At 42.5% G+C, this 21,565-nt stretch overlaps 1 protein-coding gene across 13 annotated transcripts in view; it reads right to left on the bottom strand.

Moving 5' to 3' along the window:
• LOC120405177 (sodium/hydrogen exchanger 10-like) overlaps positions 1 to 21,565 on the bottom strand; it is a 195,040-nt gene that overhangs the window by 162,104 nt on the left and 11,371 nt on the right. For 11 of the 13 annotated variants that reach the window (XM_039538539.1, XM_039538534.1, XM_039538537.1 and 8 more), the window contains 4 exons: positions 21,149 to 21,277; positions 14,476 to 14,641; positions 3,035 to 3,151; positions 375 to 536 (listed from right to left, as the gene is read on the bottom strand). In XM_039538539.1, the coding sequence (XP_039394473.1) occupies positions 375 to 536; positions 3,035 to 3,151; positions 14,476 to 14,641; positions 21,149 to 21,277 (574 nt within the window). The remainder of the gene's footprint in view (positions 1 to 374; positions 537 to 3,034; positions 3,152 to 14,475; positions 14,642 to 21,148; positions 21,278 to 21,565) is intronic. The other 2 variants (XM_039538536.1, XM_039538538.1) reach the window with 2 other exon arrangements.

Raw genomic sequence — 21,565 nt, 5'->3', positions numbered from 1 at the left:
ATTGGACTCATGGTAACTAAGGCACCTGGATTTACAGGATTTACAAGAAATTATATACAATTTTAAGATGCTTCTTTAATGTAATATTAAAGTTAAAATAAAAGCAGTCAAATGCAAAGTAACAATGCAGAATTTAAGTTTCTCAATACAACATTATTCATTCCTAGGTTTAGATATTAAGTATGTAATTTACCATATTTCTGTTTATGCTGTTAAATATGTCACACATGGTTAGGTTAACATCACTGTAATGTAACATTTTTGTTAGTAAATAAATGTATATTTGAATACGCATAACAAAAAAAAACCCTCAGAAAATCAGGTTCAGTTTTGTTTAGTTGAATTAATAGGGGCATAGTTATTCCTTGTCTTACCAATGAAGAAAATCAGGTATGCCATTGAGAAGCTTAGAATTACTTCAGTTAATCCATCATTGAAGACATGAGACAGCCAATATTTAACTATTCTTGAACTCAAAAATCCAAATATGGTACTTGCAAAAAATTTTAATACTAGTTTAATAATAATTTCTTTTGCTGTAAAAGAAGAAAATAAGATTGAATTATAAATTAGTAATTCACTTTTTAAAAATGCATTCAAGTGGAGTTAAAATTTCTGTTGCACAAGAGAGACTTCTTGTCCCTATATCTTCTGGAATGCAAGACTTCAACACACCAAATTCAAACATTCGATAACTAGGAAATGCTCAGCTAAGCTCTCTCCACATGTCTTCAAAAAGAACGTTAGTTTGACAACAACAACAACAAAAGCCCACAGACTTATGAAAACCAGGAAAGATATTTGAGGACAAGAAAGTATTGTAGTACAACAGCAATCTTAATGAATTTTTGTAAGCAAATTTCCACTGTATTTTTAAATATGTGAATTAGCCAAGCTAGCAGAGGGTTCTGATATTTCTATCAAAAAATGAGTTTACTCTGTCATATCTTTGCATGCAATGTCAGATAATGATTTTAATCTTGCAGAGTTTAACTCTGGGGTCATCCAGAACAACAGACCTCCAGAAAGAGTCACTGCTGGAGATTGGCTGCAAAGGTAAGAGCCTACCCACGGCTGAATGTTTTCAAATTTTACGCCAAACTCAACACTGGCCACAGTTCTACTTCATCTCTAAAAAAACCCTCCCAACAATCTGTCCTGAGGTATAGGACTATGGTGACTACAGCGAACTATACACAAAGCATCAAAGCTCAGAAACAAGAGTGCCATGAATATTGGGGAAAATTGCAGCTCCAAAAACACATGAAGCATAGTCAATATTGTCAATTAAAAAAGGTTACATAAAACTGACAATGAGACCAAACATTCCTTTTGAGGTCCTCCTGATGACCTCCAACAGGGAGGTAATTGGAAACACAAGATCCTTCAGAGTCTTTAAAAGATAATTACACTCTCTATAACAAAAATGGTGGAAAATAAATTTGTTTGGTCCCCTCCTCTATACAACCACAATAGGGTAAGACCTGTGGTGGCCAGGCTCTTATAGGCCTCCTAAAATTCCTAAGTGCTAGTGGGTCCCCTATGATGATTTGGGAGCTTTGTCTGTCCAAATTATGAATTCTGGTTGACATAATGAAATTTTATAATAAAAATCACTGTATCATGAATGCCTCTCTCTCTGTGTATCGACCGTGTCTTACCAGCCTGAAAAGCATGCCTTCCTCAGACTGAGGATAACAGAAAAGTACTTTGAACTCAACAACCCAATTCAGGTGCAAACACTCAGAAATAACACGTGACCTCAAGCTTAAGAAAACCACTTTTACCCTGCCCCTCTGCAGGGATGGGATGGGGGGTGGGGGTGAAGGTTGGATCAGTGGAAAGTTACCAAAAGACACAACAAAGGAAGAAGACATTGGAAGTGGGGCATAAAAACAAGAGAGAGAACACAGGAAAAGGAAGCACGTGGCAGAAGAGAGCATACTCATAGGCGCTGGGGGAAGAGAACTTCATGAAGGAGAAGCACCCCAGAGTGAAGAAGCCTAGGTGAAGCAGCAAACCCTGTCTGCTTTGCTGGACGCAGATGGTCACCCCTATGGACTCCCATAGGAAGGATGAGCTAGGAAGGGTGTACTGCAGTTAGAATGTTTATTCTTTTCTAAATGATTTGTTCTCTCTTGTGCTTTATATGATTAAGGAAATAAAAAATTGTGTTAGACTCTGTGGAAAGTTAATCCATGTGTGTTATATGTTTTGCAATTACTATGAGCCTCCAGAAAGAATTAAACTGTAAATCAGAAGGCTTACAGCTTGAGGTAGAGTTCTGGAAGAGAATATATTTAACTATGAGGGAGTCTGAAGAGTTAATCCTATGCTCGGGTGGGGAGGAGGGAGGCAAGGCAGCTGGACAGTGGATTACAGTTCTCAGAAGGGAGAATTAGACATAGAGAATTTGCACCTTGAGGATGTGCCTAGGGAACCTAAGACTGAGCAGTGACTGGACTCTATGCAAACTTTGGAGGCTTAAAACACTCAAGGATCCAGAGGCTTGGATCTCCTCACCGCAGTCTGGAGGATGGCTAGCAGAGGGCGCCCAACTGGATCTTTGAAACTCCCAATGAGCTTAAAGTTAGATATGTAAATGTGTCTTCCAAATCAGCCCCCTCACAATCCACTGACAAAAATCATGCAACACACATGCTCAGCCCAATGGCCACACCCTCTGGTTTCCCAACTGCTATAATCAGTTTATACAATGTCAATTCTAAAATGTCACAATTTTGAAATTTCAGAGGCAACAGGAAATATGAAAAACAAGGTGTTTATTTTAACCCAAATAGCTTTACTGAACTATTTAACATTATAAAAATTAGTATCATTCGATACTGTTATGCATCTTTACTTCTGAATGTTTTAAATATATTTTATCCTGTCTCAAAAGTGTCAATTTATCATAGAATTTAGTATGCGTTTACCAGATAAATCAGACTTCTGTTGCATAACTAGGATCTCACAGGCCTCAGAATAACTGAGGATGAAAAGAGAATAAATATTATGGAAAATATTGCCTTACCAACTTCAGTATGTGGGTCAGATACAAGATCACTGTAAAGTTCAAAAACAATTGCACTGGTAGCATCACTGAACAAAGACTCTCCTTTAATTAGATTAATGATGATTTTTGAAAGACCTTAAAAAAAGAAAATAGAACTATTATATGAAACTCTTCTACTACACTAATGAAAATTAGGGGGTTAGCTACAGGAAAATTGCACCAATTCAACCTAAGGTGTGATTTTAATCCACTTTAAGTAAACTTGCTGCACAAAAGGTTGTGTGGACACACTTTTTTCAACTTAAACCACATTTATTTCAATTTAGTTTAAGTTGATTTGGAATAGGTTTAAGTTAAACCAGAATAAGCCACTCTTACAATGAAATGAGAGTGTCTACAAAGGGATTTGCAATAGTTTAACTAAATCAGTTTAAAACCAATTTAAGTTAAACTGGTGCAACTTCTGCATGTGGACAAGACCTAAGTTACTTATCCGAAGTGGCATTTCTCTGAATTTCCACAGATTCACATTCTTAAAGTCAAATACCAAGCCATGAAAATAACTTGAGGTAATGAGAGTTTGTACAACCAACAGGCACATATGCTGATGCAGAAAATATATTTCCAGAATATCTGCATAGAATCAATAACTTGGAAGATAAGTAGGGAGGTGGCTGCATAAATGGAGGTTACTTGCCTATAACCAGAGTTCTTCTAGATTAGCCTCTGCATATTCACGTTTGTGGGATCAAGTAGCTGCATCACAAGTTTCCAGCACCTTTTGGAAAGCAATGTCTGTTGGGGCTATTCACCCCTCTTCCCCCCTTTTCCCCCTCCCATCCTGGAGGGTTCTGAAGGTATGAACAATGAGGATGGCCTCAACTATGCTTCAATTCCTTCCAATAATTTGGGAATTCCTAACCTGAAACTCTAAGGAAGAGGGGCATAGAGCACAAAGTGTGAATATGCAGAGGCTCATCTCCAATAATTCTTGTTACAGATAAGTATAGAACGATTACTGCCAGATAGTAACTGTGGTTCTTTCAAATGTTTTGCACATGTGAATCCTACTGATGGTGTCCATGTGCCCTAGCACAAAAGTTCAGAAAGTTGTCATTAGCAGCATTCAGTACATCTTATGCATGTGACCAGTCCAACAAAAAGAGGGGTATAAGAAGTGTAGATAGCCAGAGTTTGGAGCCCCAGGAGAATAGAGGATGACTTGCAAAAGATTACAAGTGAGAAATGAAGACAAGAAGATATACAGTCAGAAAGAACAGGAGGAAGGCCAGAGAATTGCACCAACACCAGGAAAAGGCAAATGTGCGTGACTGGGAACTCCCTCCTAAGAACAGATAGGCCTGTCACCGGAGTGGATCTGGAGAACAGAAGGGTATGCTGTCTATTGGGAGCTAAAATATGGAATGCAGAGATGAGGCTGAAGAGGCTCCTAATGGGAGCAGGAAAGAATCCACTGATTGTCCCTCATGTGGGAACAAATTATACTGATAGATTCTCAGTGAAATGCATCAAGGAAGATTTCACCAGGCTGGGGAAAATGCTTAAAGATATGGATGCTCAGGTGATCTTCAGTGGAATCCTACCCATCCCTAGAAAGCACCAAGATTATAATTAGGGCCCTACAAAATTCACAGCCATGAAAAATGTGTCACGGACTGTGAAATCTGGTCTTTTGTATGCTTTTACTTTATACGATACAGATTTCACAGGGGAGACCAGTGTTTCTCAAATTGGGAGTCCTGACTCAAAACTATTACAGGGGAATCAAAGGGTTATTTTAGGGGAGGGTCACAGTATTGCCACCCCTACTTCTGCGCTTCCTTCAGAGCTGGGCGGCGAGAAAGTAGTGGCTGTTGGCCAGGTGCCCAGCTCTGAATGTAGCACCTCGCCAGCAGCAGCGCAGAACATAGGTGGCGAGTTCCATACCCACGTGGTGCTTGGGCACCAGCAATATTCAGCTCCACCAAAATTTGCCCCTCCCCCCAAGTGTCCCGTGGCCCCGACTTGCTGTCCCCACCCCCAACTCGCCTTTCCCGGGGCCCCGGAGCATAGCATCTCTGTCTTTGTCTCCTCCATGCTGCTTCCCTGCAGCGACTGCTGCCGCAGGGTCCTAGTGCCCTCCTTCTCCACTGCCAGGGCAGACTGACTCTGAGCCTGCCATTCCCCCTCAAACCCTTCCCTGTTCTGGCACCCCTCCCCCCTGCCCACAGTCACTGCTCCTGCCCCATGCTGGGCCAGGAGGTAGCCCCATCCCCTACCCGCAGTGAGGCTACAGTCAGGGGCAACAGCACCCCACGGCACCCACCACGGGGAAGGTGAGGGAGATTCCTGGACCTGAGGGGGGCCCTAGGAGCACATGCAGTAACAGTGTGCTGCTGGGGGGGAAGGAAAGGGGGGCTCCTCCCCCAGAGCTTGCTGCTGCCGCCAGCAGGGAAAGGGCTGGGGGGAATCCTCCTCTTTGTCCCGTCCCGGAGCAGCCTGCCTGCACCCCAAACTTATCCCCAGCCCTGCCCCACCCCAGAGCCCCCCCAGTAAGAGATTTTACCCTCCACCACACCCTCAACCCTCTACCCTAGCCCTGACCCCTCCAGCACCCCAAACATCTTATCCCCAGTCCCAGCCAGAGCCCTCACCCCCCACACTCTTATTCTCACCATGAGCTGTTCCCACACCCCAAACCCCACATTGCCAGCCCCCGACAGAGTTCTCACCCCCTACACACCTACTCTCATGCTGAGCCTCTCCCACACTCCAAACCCCATAGCCCTCACCCCTGCACCCCTCCCATCCCCAAACTCCCTCCCAGAGCCTGCACCCTGCACCCCAATCCCATGCCCCAGCCTAGAGCCTGCACCCCAGTCCTCCTCCCTCACCCAAACTCCCTCCCAGAGCCTTGGGCACGTGGAGGGGCAGAATTTGGGGTGCAGAGTTTGGGCAGGGGCGGGTTCTGGGCACCACCAAAATTTCTACAAACCTGCCACCCCTGGTGCAGAAGTAAAGGTGGAAATACCATACCATGCCACCCTTACTTCTGCGCTACAACTAGCGACGACTCTGCCTTCAGAACTGGGCTCCCGGTCAGCAGCCTCCACTCTCCAACTGTCCAGCTCTGAATGCAGCACCACCTCCAGCAGCTGCACAGAAGTAAGGGTAGCATAAATGCAACCCCCCCCCCCCCCCAACAATAACCTTGCAACTCCCACACAACTCCTTTTTGGGTCAGGACTCCTACAATTACAACACCATGAAATTTCAGATTTAAATAGCTAAAATCACGAAATTTACAATTTTAAAATCCTATGACCATGAAATTGTCCAAAATGGTCCATGAATTTGGTAGGGCCCTAATTATAACGATCAATAAATGACTCAGACAATGGTGCTATAAAAAGGGTTTTGTGATGTTTGACCACTGGGAGGCATTCATGGACAGTCAACTGTTCTCATGGGATGGACTGCACCTGAATAAGGAGGAAAATAGATTTCTGGGATTGAGGTTGCCACAACTGATTAAAAAAGCTTTAAAAGAGAACATTACTCACCTTCTGCAATAAAGGGAGATTCTGGCACTGTGACACCCCGTTCCCCAAGTTCCTTCTCTATTGCAGAGCCTAGTAATAAAACTCAAAAGCAGAGGGGAGAATGAAGAGTAATGGAGCATTCACAGGGACACACATCTCAAAGAACCTCCATTACTGCACAAGGTGAGTAATGTTCTCTTCTTTGAGTGATGTCCCTGTGGGTGCTCCACTTTAGGTGACTTCAGAGCAGTGCCCTCTAGTGGAAAGAGCGGGCTTTGGAGTTGAAGTTGTAGCAGATGAAAGTATGGTGTGCCCAAACATAGTATCAGAAGATGCAAGTTGTTGCAAAGCGCAATGCTGGGTAAATGTGCGTGGCGAAGCCCAGGTTCTGGCCCTAGATTTCTGTGATGGGAACATTATTAAGAAACACTATGGAGGCTGAGAGGCCTCTGGTAGAATGTATGCGGATCCCCCATGGGGGGTTGTTGTTCATGCTGGAGGTAACTAGGGTGACCAGATGTCCCGATTTCATAAGGACAGTCCCAATTTTGGGGGCTTTTTCTTATATAGGCACCTATTACCCCCCACCCCGGCCCAATTTTTCACACTTGCCCTCTGGTCACCCTAGAGGTAACACACTTTTATGCAGTCTGATATCCATTTGTATAGACTTTGTTTGGAAATGACGTTATCTTTTGATCATTCAGTGTGATTGAACAAACAGTTTTGGAGACTTGCAAAAAGATTTTGTTCTATCAATGAAGGCGGCTATAGCCCTGAGGATATCCAGGGAGTGTAATCTGGGCTGTCGCTTGTCCACATGTGATTTAGGAAAAAATGTCAGTACGTGTATCGGTTGATTGAGATGAAAAGATGAGACAACTTTAAGTAGGAACTTGGGATTTGGTCTAAGGAATACTTTATCTTTGAAAAAGATTGTGTAAGGTAGATCGGTCATGATTGCTGCCAGTTCTCCAACCCTCCTGGCGGATGGAATGGCCACTAGGAATGCAACCTTCATGGAAAGGTGTATCAGGGAGCTTATAGCCTTGGGCTCAAAAGGTGGGGGCGTGGAGGACTAAGTTGAGGTCCCATAGTGGCATGAGGTTCTGAACTTCCAGGTAGGAATTGGAGAGACCCTTAAAAAAGCATTTAGGGAGCGGATGAGTAAATGTAGAGAATCAATCTACTTTATGATGGAATGCCGTGATGGCGGACAGATGTACATGTATCAAACTCATGGAGAGGCCCATCTGTTTGCGTTCCAGCAAGTAGTCTAGAATGAGAGGTAAGGGGGCTAACAGAGGTGCAGTCTGTTTGCATTGGCACCATGAGTTAAATCGCCTCCATTTATGTATGTACATGAGTCGAATAGTTGCCCTACGGCTGTTTAAGCCATGCAGTAGCCAAACTTTGAGATGAAGTCTCCAGGGATCTGGATGGATAACGTGACTTGCGTCCTGCGATAGCAGCGAGGTAGAAATGAGTGTGCGCGTGGTGGACAGATGGCCATGTGCAGAATATAAGGGTACCATGTTTGTCACGACCATGTGGGGACTATTAGAATCACTCTGGATCAGTCTTGTTTGATCTTGTGAAGCATGCGGGCTAGAAGCGGGGTAGGAGGGAAATGGTATAGTAAGAGAGCATTCCATTTGATGAGGAAGGTGTCGCCCATAAAGTGTGGACCGAGTCCTGCTCTAGAGCAGAACTGGGGGCATTTGGTGTTTTGTGCAGTTGCAAAAAGATCTATGGTTGGGAACCCCCCATGTTGGAAAAACGTCTAGGATTACCCATGTGTTCAACTCCCACTAGTGATCATGATAAAACTTCCTGTTCAGGGTATTCTGACAGCCAGGTTGGTCTGATGCCATAATATAGGCATTGTGCTTGATGCACCACTGCCAAAGTCGCATGGCTTCCACACAGAAGCAGTGTGATCATGCTCCCTCTTGTCTGTTTATGTAGAATCTACAAGCCACATTGTCCATGAGAATCTGCACCATCTTGTCTCTGATTAGCAATAAAAAGAGGGAGCAAGTTCCAAACCGCTCGCAGTTGTAGCAGGTTTATATGAAAATGGGACTCCACTATGGACCATCAGCCCTGTATAGAGTGTAGTTGCAGATGTGCTCCCCACCCTAGAATGTATATGCATCTGTGGTGATAGTGAGCAACGGTGGTTTCTGTAGGAAGGGCACCCCTCCCACACCCAGCGTTGTTCGGACTGGTCCACCATAAAAAGGAGTCTTTGATTGTATCCGCATGGTGAGGCGCTTGTTTATACTGTGCCTATGCGGGACATAATTTGTCTGGAGCCTAGCTTGTAGACACGGTATAGTGGTCTTACATGTTGGACAACAAACGTCGTTGCGGCCATGTGGCTTAGAATTTGTAGGCAAGTTCTGGCAGACACTTGCGGGCTGTTTTGCGCTGTGGAGATCAAGTTGGTTAGAGTCAGAAATCATTTTGTTGGTAGGGAGGCAGTTGCCTCGAAGAAGTTGAGATCTGCTCCAATAAATTCCAGGTGCTGAACTGGTGTTAGAGTACATTTTGTATGTTTATCTGAAGGCCTAACCTGGTAAACAGAGTTCTTGTGTGTTCAGTGGACTCTATGGCTGCCTGTAGTGTTGGTGCTTTCAGCAGACTGTCATCCAAGTAAGAAAATATCACGATTCCCTCCCTGCGTAGATAAGCAGCTACTACGGCTAATATCTTTGAGAATTCCCAAGGCGCAGTGGAAAGGCCGAAGGGTAGAATTTTGTATTGGAAATGGTCCTGTCCTATTGCAAATCGTAGAAATTTTCAATGTGAGGGATGTATGTATGTATGTATGAAAATATGAATCCAGGAGGTTGAGGGCTGAGAACCAGTCCCCCCTTCCTAATGCAGGGTTTATGGTGCCTAGTGTGATCATTTTGAATCACTGTTTTTTCACATATTTGTTGAGTCGCCGTAGGTCGAGGATAGATCTCCAACCTCCTGTTTTTCTGTGTGTGAGAAAATAGTGGGACTAGAACCCATTCCCTCTATACTCGGATGGTATGGGTTCTACTGCTCCAAGAGATATGAGGTGGGTTACCTCTTCTCACAGTAGATGTTTATGAGAGGGGTCCCTGAAGAGGCACGGGAAACAGGGGTGTCAAACATACCACTACGGGGAGCATAAAATCCCTCCTTTACCTGTAAGGGGTTAAGAAGCTCAAATAACCTGGTTAGCACCTGACCAAAAGGACTAATAAGGGAAGAAGATCCTTTCAAATCTGTGGAGGGAGGTTTTTGTTTGTGCTCTCTTTGTTGTTCTCTCTTGGACAGAGAGGGACCAGGGCAGGAAAAAAACATCTCCTAAAACCCTACCTGAAATAAGCATCCAAGATTACAAAAACTGTAAGTAATAGCAAGGAAATGTGTTAGATTAATCTTTTGTTTTAGCTTGTGAATTTTCCCTATGCTAAGAGGTAATTTTATTTCTGTTTTGTAACTGGGAAGCAGAATCAGAGGGGAATCCTCTGTTTTTTAAATCTTTTTATTTACCCTGTAAAGTTATCTTCCATCCTAATTTTGCAGGTGTGATTTTTTTTTTTTTAATAACATTCCTCTTTTAAAAACCTGATCAATTTTCAGTGTCCTAAAAACCAGGGATTTGGTCTGTGCTCACTTTGTTAACCTAACAGTTGGTATATTATTGTCAACCCCGCCCCCCCAGGAAAGGGGGTGAAGAGGCTTGGGGAGATTTTGGGGGGGGAGGATAGGGCTCCAAGTGGCCCCATCCCTGAATGTTTGTTTAAATCACTTGGTGGTGGCAGCAATACTGTCCAAGGACAAGGAAAGGAATTTGTGCCTTGGGGAAATTTTAACCTAAACTGGTAGAATATAAGCTTAGGGGGTCTTTCATGCAGGTCCCCACATCTGTACCCCAAAGTTCAGAGTGGGGAGGGAACCCTGACAGGGGGTAAGTAGGGGGGTTGGAAGTAAGGGAGTTGGAGTAACCAGTTTGGATAATTTCTAATACCCATCTGTCTGTTGTAATACTATGCCAGATCAGGTAAAATGGAAATCAGGCAATCTCCAAATGTCTTGCAAGTTGTAGATGGTTCCAGCATTGAAAGAGACGGGTTATGGGGCCCTTAACCAGGGCTTCAAATTGGTTGTCTGGAAGTTAATGGCTAAGAGGTAGTATTCGAGGGAGCAGATTGCTGTCTCCTCAAGGTTTTCTGTTTTGACCCTGATGATAGTAGTATCTATTGTGTTGTACGTATGGAGGGGGTCAGAATCTTTGAGGGGCTTGATAACAGCCCTGTCATCTTTTGATCTTAGGTGTGTGGATGCCCAGAGATCGCAATGTCACCCTCGAGTCCTTAAGAGTGTGTAAAAACTCATCTGTTTTGTCTGCAAAAAGTTTGGATCCCTCAAAAGATAAGTCCTCTATGGTTGAATGTACTGGCTTTGGGAATCCAGATAGATTAGTGGTTCCCAAAGTGGGGTTCACAGAACGTTACAGGGTGTTCGCAGAACGTTACGGGGGTTTGCCAGAAAAATTTCACTAATGGCGGCCAGAGGATCCTGGGCATTGGAAGCAGCAGGTGGGATCCGGTTGCAGGGCAGACAGCCTGAGCTCCAGGGAGAGCGGGGCAGGGCAGTTGGGGCTGGCAGCCCAGCCCTGCCCCAATCAGCAGAGGAGCCAGCAGCCCGAACCCTTGTGCTCCACGTGGGCTGACAGCCCAAGCCCCAGGAAGAGCAGTGCCTGGCAGGGGGGAGCCAGCAGCCCAAACCCCCGTGCTCTGTGCTGTTCTGGTTATGAGTTGACCCTCTGTGATGATCAATTTGTACTTTTTTGTTGTTTGGAATAAAGTCAGTAAATTCAGAGAGACTTGTGTAGTTGTGTAGTTATTTTGGTCATACTTTGCCAGTAAGACTTCGTAGTTGTAAGACTGCAGCAGAATATGCTTAATTGTAAGGTCACAGCAGAATATGCTTTGTGGCCGAAAAGTTTGGGCCATTTCCAGTCTTTGTCTTACAGGATGTTTCTGTAGTTATGTTGTCTACCCCATTCACTGACTGCATCAATCACCAATGAATTCGGCATTGGATGCACATTTTGCACATAGTACTTTTTATCAGACATCTTACAGGTAGGTGGAATCGTTGCAGGGGTTTGCCAGAGCAACTTCACAGGGTCCATAATTGCATCATTCATGGGAAGGGCGATTTTAGATGAGGTTGATGTGTGTAATGTATCTACTAACTTGTGTCGAGATTCCCAGACCTCTTCCAGAGCGAGATGTCCAGTGAAGTGACAACTCTCTTATAGAGGACTTGAAATTGTTTGGAATTATCATCTGTGGAGGGAAGTGGGGGCGTAATTGTGTTCTCTGGTGAGGATGAGGAGAAGTGGACTTCAGGTGGATCATCTTGGTCAGAGAATTCCTCCTCTGCTTCAGCCCCCTGTTCAGAGGTGCCGGGCAGTCCCTGTGGTGTTGGTAAAGGTGCTTGATGTGTGTCAACTGTGGGAAGACTGACAGGTACCCACAACAACAACAGGGTGTATGTAGCCCATGGGTTCCAAAATGCCCATTGTCATCAGAAGAGCATAGTAGGCATCCAGGGTTGCCTGTACCACAGTTGGTTTGGAAGGTTTGTAGGGTAGCCCTTGTACAGAGGGGCGTGCGTGATGGGAACAGCCACAGGGGAGAAATGTTGTGGAGAGTGCCCAGCTACCTACTAACAAGCTAACTGAAACAGTAACACACTAACAAACAAGTATAAACAAAACAAATTAACTATCATCAGTCTAATTACTAAGTAACAAGATTACAACACAGGAACACTATGTTGTTGTGTCTCATAAGAAACTGAGTGGTGGGGAGGGTCGCTGTGCCCAGGTAGGCAGGGGGAGTGGAGTGAGGTCACGCTGGGAGCATGCATACTCTCTAATGGACATTGCTAGTGAAAACATTATTAACTCCTGTACAGAGGCACATGAACACCATAAGTAGTATCTGCATGTGTAGTAATTTTAAAAACAACCGTAATTTCTTCTTTGAAGGGTCTCTGCATATTCCCAGAAATGTCTTCCCATACCAAAAAGAGGGCAACCTTGTGCAAGGGGTAACTTTATCTAAGGATCCTATATAATATAAATATCTTTCAAAATAGACCATGACACCTTCTTTTGAGCTTTATGTGCTGCTGCGGCTTGGTCATCTCTACAACTTGACTCTCCTGGATGCAAACTATTAAGATGCTCTCAAATTAAAATCTAAGAATAATAGAATCACATATGAGAAACTTCAAAACACGTATAAGGTTCTTCCTTATTTATGATGCTTTTTGTCACACCACAAGATTCACTTCTCATGCCCTTCTTCTCTCTTATACAGTGGCCAGAAGGAACATGTGGTTCCAGTTCTGAGACCAGAATGTCATCTCTAGAACCCATTCAAATCCAGGCCTCTTTTGTCAGAAGTTTTTGGGGGAAGCTTTAGCAACAGCTGTGGGAAAAAAACAAGTTTCAGATCTTAGCATGTTCCCTATGCTCAAAGAGATAAGGGACAGTCACTTTTACTTCAAGGTTAAGAATTTTAAGGGTTTTGGCAAAAATCACAAACAACTCTTTAGCTTCTTTCATTCCCTCAGAATGAAATGGACAAAAGCTTCCCTTATAAAACATTTGGTCTCCATCTATGTTTAGTTACATTGTCACTGTATCACTCACTATGGGTTCTAAAGACAAAGGTCAGTAAAGAATAGTTTTTGGGTTTTTTTAAGTTTGCTCTTGCCCTAAATATAATTTGGCTTCAATGACATTCTTGCGGAGGCTTTTGTTTTAGCTCACATTAACTTGTCTGAATCCAAAGCAGAGCTCCATAACTAATAGCACCAGTTATATTTGGATATATATATATATATATATATATAGTGGCAAAGTTCCTCCTCTCCTCTAGTAGGTCCTGCGCTTATTGGCGGATTTCTTCCCCTCAGTGGTTTTCCCCTTGGATGAAACCCATAGTCTGGATCAACTACTCCTATGTCTGATTAGAGGGCGGGCCTGGGGAACCCAGGCCCGCCCTCTACTCCGGGTTCCAGCCCAGGGCCCTGTGAATTGCAGCAGTCTCTATAGTGCGACTTGTAACCACTGCTTGACCGCTACAGCTCCCTGGGCTACTTCCCCATAGCCTCCTTCAAACACCTTCTTTATGCTCACCACAGGATCCTCCTGGTGTCTTATGCTGCTTGATTGTATGGTGTTTTCCTCAATCCTCCAGTAGTACCCCCTCTCAGTTCTTAGTTCCTTGTATCTCTTGCTCCCAGCTCCTCATGCACACTTCTTTCCTCTGGCTCCTCCTCTCTAGACTGGAGTGAGCTCCCCTTTTTATACCAGGTGCCTTGATTAGCCTGTCCTGATTGCCTGCAGGTGCTCCAATCAATGTAGCTCTCTCCGGTGCCTTCTAGAAAGTTCTTAATTGGCCCCAGGTGCCTTGATTAGCCTGGAGCAACTGCCATTTTGGTTCCCATGGTACTAGGGATTTGCTTAGCCTGGGGCTAACATACCCGCTCCTCAGTACTTTCCTGTAGCCATCCAGCCTTGCTCCATCACTATCTATCTATCTATCTATATATAGATATAGATATAGATATAGATATGATGGAGTGTTTTGATCATTTTTTGTTGCTGTCCACCACATTCAATTTATAACTTCTGTTTTATTATTTTGGGGAGTCTTCCTCGATTGTTTACAAATGTTAGCAATTCATTTTTCCCAGTCCTCTTCCCCATTTTTGTTTTCAAGAATGTGATAAGCTAAAAAAATAGCAAGAGTGATGAAATACAGTAGGTCTCAATTTCTGTACTGTGTGCAAGATTATTTAAATCTAAAAATATTCATACTTTCCAAATTGTTGGAAAAATTGACATACCAATGTTTTTCACAGAAGCCACAGAGAGGATAGGATCTGTTGTGCTAACAATGACTCCAAACAACATGCTCATGTGCCAGTTCCAGTTATACTTATTGATTTTATAAGTTAACAATCCAATTAAAGTACAATTCAGCAAAAAGCCAGGAACTGAAAGTAGAAATATCTGTGAAGACAATTCATAAATGTATTATTAGATTTTAAAGTATTCATAGATCCTATTGTATCACAAGATTATTCATTTTATATTCCCAGACAAAAACTATGTTAAATTGGATTTACGGTTGAGTGCATATAAGTAATTTAAAAGGTACAAATATTATTGAGATATTATAATTATCCCATAAATAAGCATTACAAACCCTAGGAATTTCAGAGTTAAGGTTAAATTAATAGAAATCCAAACATGTTAAGAAATTAAAATAAACAGTTTTTAAGGCACGTGAACAACCTTAATTCCTCTTTGTGCAGACACCCTGCAATAACTATACAATCACAAGTGGATAATATCACTGCTTGTAGTGCTGGATTAAATTTAACTGATTTTTTTTTAAAACAGATTTTTTGTTTTTAAGCTCATGGCATCACTACAGGACAGGGTTACGGTTGCATGGGTGGCTGAATTGTGAATTGCTTTTTGTGTTATTCTGGCCACTTCAAATGATATCACCTATCACCTGCTTATTCTTTTAACTGTTCAAAGAGGTTTCCCATCAAGTAAATTGTTAATGGGGGCTGTTTTAACTATCCTTCAAGCACCTATAGTAGTTTTAAAAAAAAAATTGTAAAGCTGGAAGTTTTAATTTCTTTACTAGACTTGCAAGCACGACTGCACTGGGATTTGAAGCAATAATCCGCATGTCAATATGAAGAACCCCCAATTTCCTAGTGCTATGGCAGGAGTTTGCCAAAACAACAAGCCTCTCTAACAAATTACCAATATTCAGCCTACAATCTGAAGTATTTAAGTGGCACTTCCTATACCCAGTCTGTTACCTTCCCCACAACATCCCTCAGACCCTGAACTGTGCACTAGAACCCAGGTGGTGTCTTCCCCTTCACCCTGACATGTAGGTTTGAGAGAAAAGTGCAAAGGGGACAGCCAGAGACTCCAGCTAGTAGGGGCAGAATCAGTGACTGCACCTTTTTAGTTTTTTGAAGAACTTTCTACAGTTTTGACTGAACTTTTTTTTTGCCCTGTTCTATTGTTCCAGCCCTCCTCCTCCTCCACAACCTCTTCACCTCAGCATCACCCCTCTAACCCTCTTCTCCCATTCCCCTTACTCTCTTCCCTTCCTTGAGTTTATCCTTCCTCCTAACTAAAGCCAGCAAAAGAAAAAAATAATAGAACTAACATGATGTTTGCTGCCATCACATTGTTCACTCTGCTTGTGTGTTATACTCTTTCCCCACCCTTCGTCTGTCTTGTCTATTTAGATTGTAAGCTCTTCAGAGTGGGAACCATATTTTTGTTCTGTGTTAATAGCACAATATGGTCCAGGTTCATGACTAAAGCAACTAACTGGTACAGTACTATAAACAAACTTTTAGACTCTTTTAGGACTTGCAGACTTCCATGAGAAGATACATGTGCTTCTCAGGAGATGGCATATTGGGTTATGTCATGTACAATGCCAATTTGGTCTGTGCATGCTTTCAGCTACTGAAAATTGAAAGGGCATTAAAATATTTTCCCAACCACCACCAAACTGCAGGAATCAAAGATATTTTTTCCCATCAGGGGCCGGATAACAGTTTCTTTGTTCAGATTTCATTTTGTTTTCTCTAATTTAAACATTTCTGTATAATTTCTTCAGCCAGTTTCTAACTGTCAGCTTTCACAGAAGAGTTTATATCTGAACTGAAAATATTGAAGTGCTGGTATACATACTGATCACTTTTTTTTTTTTAAAGTGAGGGTTGGGGAACATAGTCGATCTTTATCTATATAATAATTACATTAAAAAAAACTTATGTTATAAGAACATTAAGACTGCACTCAAGAGTTAGGAAACGCCAAAATTAAAGTTACTCATGCAATCCTAATTCAGCTCCCTTGTGCATACGTATTACAATACAGTCTTTATTTACTAGCTCTAGTGTCCAAAATTCAAAAAACACCATCAAGCAGCCTGCAGGTACAGATTACAACCATCTTAGTATTTACCATTCCAGGTGAGACATAAAGCAGGTGGCAACTGTCATATACTTAGGAAGCATTATTGACAGTGCTGGAGGATGCTTAAAAGATGTGGATACTTGCAAAGCAGCAGCTGTTGTCATATTTCAGGCCTTTCTGTGGACTCTGTGGGGAAGTCTGGACCCCAAGCAGCAGATCTACAGAATCGTGGCTATACCAACTCTGTTGTGTGGCAGCGAAATGTGAGCACCAAGCAAGGCCATAGAGCACTAAATTGACATTTTTGATTCTTGTTGTCTTCATCAGCTATTTCATATTAAATGACAGTTCAAGATCAGAAATAAGGATATTCAAAGCTGAACCCAGCAACCATATCCATCAGCACTGATTCAGTTTTGGCAGCTTTCTTGGCATAGACATATTATTAGGACGAAAGACCAAAGTGTTTACACCAAAGAAATGCAGCTACACCACCAGCAATCAAGTGGCAATGAAAAAGGTCTGATGGCATGCTAAGATTGCCAACAATGGACATAAACTACATATCAAGCATGACCACCATAATGACTAGCTAGAGATCCATCTGGGTAGTGGGCTATCTGCAAGAAGGCTAAGTCCCCTTGGGATCTGCTACAATGATGACAGTGTGTCAAGAAGTATGTTGATAAATTGTAAAGGGTTCTGAGAAGAGCCACAAAAATGATTAAAGGATTGGAAAACATTTCTTACAATGATAGACTCAAGGATCTCAATCTATTTAGCTTGGCAAAGAGAAGGTCACGAGATCACTTGATTGCAGGGGGAAAATATTTGATAATAAGTTCTTCAAACTAGCAAACAAAGACATAACATGATACAATAGCTGGAAGTTGAAGCTAGACAAATTGAGACTGGAAATAAGGTGTAAACTTTTAACAGTGAGGGTAATTAATCATTGGAACAATTTAACAAAAGTTGTGGTAGATTCTCTATCACTGGACATTTTTAACTCAAGAATGGATTTTTTTTAAAAGATGTGCTCTAGTTCAAACAGGAATTATTTCAGATAAGTTCTGTGGCCTGTATTATATAGGAGGACAGACTAGATGATCATAGTGGTCCCTTCTGGCCTTCAGATGTATGAATCTATATGATTACATCCAATATTTTCCAGACTCTACCTCATACAATGCACAGGACGGACAGCTGTTCACTGAATGGATAGCTAGTCAATATTTCTTTTTTATTCTCATCATTCGGGGTGTAACGCCATACATTGTTTGCTGCACACCATCCAAACCCTGCATTGAATATAATTATTAATTTCCTCATTGGCTTTTCTACAGTGGTGTCATCATAGGCCTGGTCTACACTGGGGAGGGGAAGGAAATTGATCTAAGATATGCAACTTCAGCTATGAGAATAGCGTAGCTGAAGTCAACGTATCTTAGATCAAATTAAAATGACTTACTTCACGTCCTCGCAGCGCTGGATCGACAGCCGCGGCTTCCCCGTCGACTTTGCTTCCGTCTCTCGCACTGCTGGAGTTCAGCAATCGATGGGAGAGCGATCAGGGATCGATTTATCACATCTACACTACACACAATAAATCGATCCCCGACAGATCGATCGCTACCCGCCGGGTAGTATAGACATACCCAGAGTATCTTAATATTTTACAAATGTTAATGAACCTATCTTCACAAAACCCATGAGATGAGGTGAATATTATCCCCATTTTACACGTGGGGAAACTCAGGGACAGAGATTAAAAACAAAATTGTCAAAAACGTCAGCTAATTTTGGGTGCCCAATGAGATGCCTAGAGCTTTATTTTTTTCAGTGTACTTAGCATTTTATAGCACTTATATCTTCAGAGCAGAGCTCCCATTGTCCTCACTTGTGAGTTCTCGGCACTTCAGCAAATCAGACCCGTGTCTCATGCTGGGTACTCAGAAAATGATGAATACACCATGGACATCTATGAAAGTTTTGGTTTAAGTGATTTGCCCTGCATCACAAAGAAGCTCTGGGGCATAAGCAGGGACAGAGTCCAGTTCTCCAGTGTGACATTCAACTGTCTTAACCATGAGGCAATCCCTTCTCTTCCTGCAGTTCCCTTCCTCATTCATCACACTTTCCAACCTCTGCAACAAATGAGGCAGGAATCCTATACACAAGCTCTTCATTCACCTAACATCCTGAATGAGTTCCCAAAGCACAGTCCATCAGGTGCACTAAATGAGGTAGGGATCCTGAAGAAAATATACTGTGAGATCATGTAACTAAAGACTGTACTAATGCATAAACAAGAGGGCCAATTAAGGTTGCATGAGCACACTTAATTCAATCATTTCCTAACTTTGCATACTGGACTTTGCAATCTTAATATTCTTTTAAAATTTTGGATGCAATTTCCTTTTTAAAAACCCATAAAACTGAAAAGAACAAAAATTCCATTCTGTGGAACCATAACGATCCCAAATACGGTCTTCAGCAGGATTGGGTTGATCTCTAGAGCCACAGCATAGTCCTCTGTCACTTGAGTTAAGACTTTTCCATGTGAACCTGCCACTAGAGGGGGATGGAGACACACTTGACCCAAAAGGTTTCACAACTATTTACTAGAAAGCAAAGGAATGTTGAGACTCAAGAATAATATGTTAAAATCTAAATTATGTCAGGGAACGTAGTAACTAGTGGTTACAGACTCTTCTGCCCCTGTCCCCCACAAACCTTTCCCTGGCCCTTTCTGCCCTATCCCCACCACCTCAGTTCCTGCTCCTCTCTGGCATGGTCCATTTCCCCCCAGTTTAACTGCTGCCTCTATCCCCACTCATTGCTCCTATCATCCTTATCCTTTGCTTTTTCCCCTCTCCTCCACCGCATCTCTTTCCCTTATCACTTGTTCATATCTCCCCTTACTGTCCTGCTGCTATTCCCCTCCTCCCATGCTCCTAAATCCACCCCTGAGCTCCTGTGTGTCTCTGCCCTGCATATCTCACCCCTTCCACCCACACTCCTGATCCTTTTGCATTCAAGTCTGTCTGTTTCCTCCTCCTCACTGACTAGGTGCCAGCACCAGGAGCACTGAGAGCACAGGAAAGACAGTCTGCCTGCTCTCTGTCCACATACCCAATGCCAAGCAGCATCCAGCAGCCAAGAGAAGCAGTTGCAGGGAAAGTCCTGCTAGTCCTTTCCAACCCTGAGATAGCGCATGCACAATCCGGTCAGCATATAGGAGTTGCAAGGGGATAGAGCATGCTCAGTGCAGACTGACTCTTTGGAGAATTTAGCAGTCAAACTCTTATTAGACTCCACTGAGCACGTGCCCAATTTGGGCAAATTTTCACCGACAAAGTAAAAGGCACAACTCTGACACCAGAGCAACCCTGCCCCAATGACAAATTTAAAGTATCTTGTTCCACAGCAGAGGTGCTATGTTTTTTCAATGAAAGAGTTGTAAGAATTATTCTTTTACATGGGCAAAACGTGTTTTTCCATAACCTTGTTCTTGGAAACAGCTTTATCATTTTAGTTGAAACTTGCCAGACACGTTTTGATTCATACAGACCTCTAGCATGGAAATTTTCATCCCAAACAGTTTAAGTTTGTCAAAGTTATAAGCAACTGAAACAAAACCTTATAATGGAAAATGCATGCAACCTTAACTACAGGTATTACTTTCTGAGCCATCTATGTTGTTTATTATTTTTATATATTTAGGTGCAACCAACTAATCCTCATCCATTTATGTTTTTTCATAGGTAGAAGCCTTTCTCTCTGTTCAGCTAGTTTTATTTATCAGCAGCAGGCAGTGCCAGCCAAATCAGCATCTTTTAAACAACTGGTTTAACTGGTAACAGCTATCGAAGGAATACTGGAACTGCAGCATAGAAAGGAGCACCTGTGCCCCCTCTCAAGATTGAGGAACAATTCTGGATGTTGAGGGATGGGGGCATGCTAAAGAAGAAACTCTTCATGCTCAAAGATAGTAGAATTAGCTGGAGGTGCTGAAAGGAGCACTCACTCCAGAAAAATTTGTGGCAGCCTGGATAACTATGGGACAACTCTCTTTCCTGAAGAGATTGAATGGACATCTGACAGGGTGGTGAAGGAGAAAACAAGGCTGGCAGAAGTCTCCTGAGGAGTATACTGGGTCTTTTACACTGAAGTTGCCTCTAAGCTCTCTGTTGAGCAGACCTTTTCTAATACCCTCCCCCACAGACCTTAAGATCAGCACTGGAAAGACAGAGAAATTGAGGGCTATGACCTACCCCAGTTCTCTCTCCCCAAGACCTCTCTCTTCTTCACTCCAGGTTGAGAGAGGCAAACTCCCAACTCACAGATGAGATGGCGCTACATTTAAAAAAGTAAAAAGGTTTCTAAAGTCCTATTGCTCCAATTAAGCTTTTCCTTTTCTTTTTATAATTTATAATGTATACCAAACCATTGCAACCACTTTACAGCCACAAAGAAAAACAAGGACACAATTACCTCTTATCTTTTCCATATAATGAACTCTAATAGGAAGTTTCTGAAATCACATCTCACCTGCCAAAATGATTTCCGAAATAAATAAAAATCCATTTCAAAAGCGGCAGTAAATATTATAACAGGTGTGAACATATGAAGAAACAGGATCGGATCAATTTCTGCAACGTATTCTGTCAAAACGCGAAACTGACAATACAAAAGAAAGTAAAGTACATTTATTAAGTGATTTCTGGGAAATACATATATATTATGGAATGGGGGGGGGAATTAAAAGGTTTTTTCCTATCTGTAAATCTGCAAGGATATTAAGTAATCATCATTCTGGACCAACTGATTTCCCTTTGCTGTTCAAACTGTCAAGACAATATGATCAATCATCGACTTCTAAATATTTGTCATTCTCCTCTCACCAAACTGCACTGCCTCTTTTAACAATTTGGACCAATGGGTTCCAAGTAACAGTGCACACAGGTT

The sequence above is a fragment of the Mauremys reevesii genome, linkage group 4, assembly GCF_016161935.1.
Source record: "Mauremys reevesii isolate NIE-2019 linkage group 4, ASM1616193v1, whole genome shotgun sequence".
Classification (NCBI taxonomy): domain Eukaryota; kingdom Metazoa; phylum Chordata; order Testudines; family Geoemydidae; genus Mauremys; species Mauremys reevesii.
This window is presented reverse-complemented; position numbering and strand designations above follow the sequence as displayed.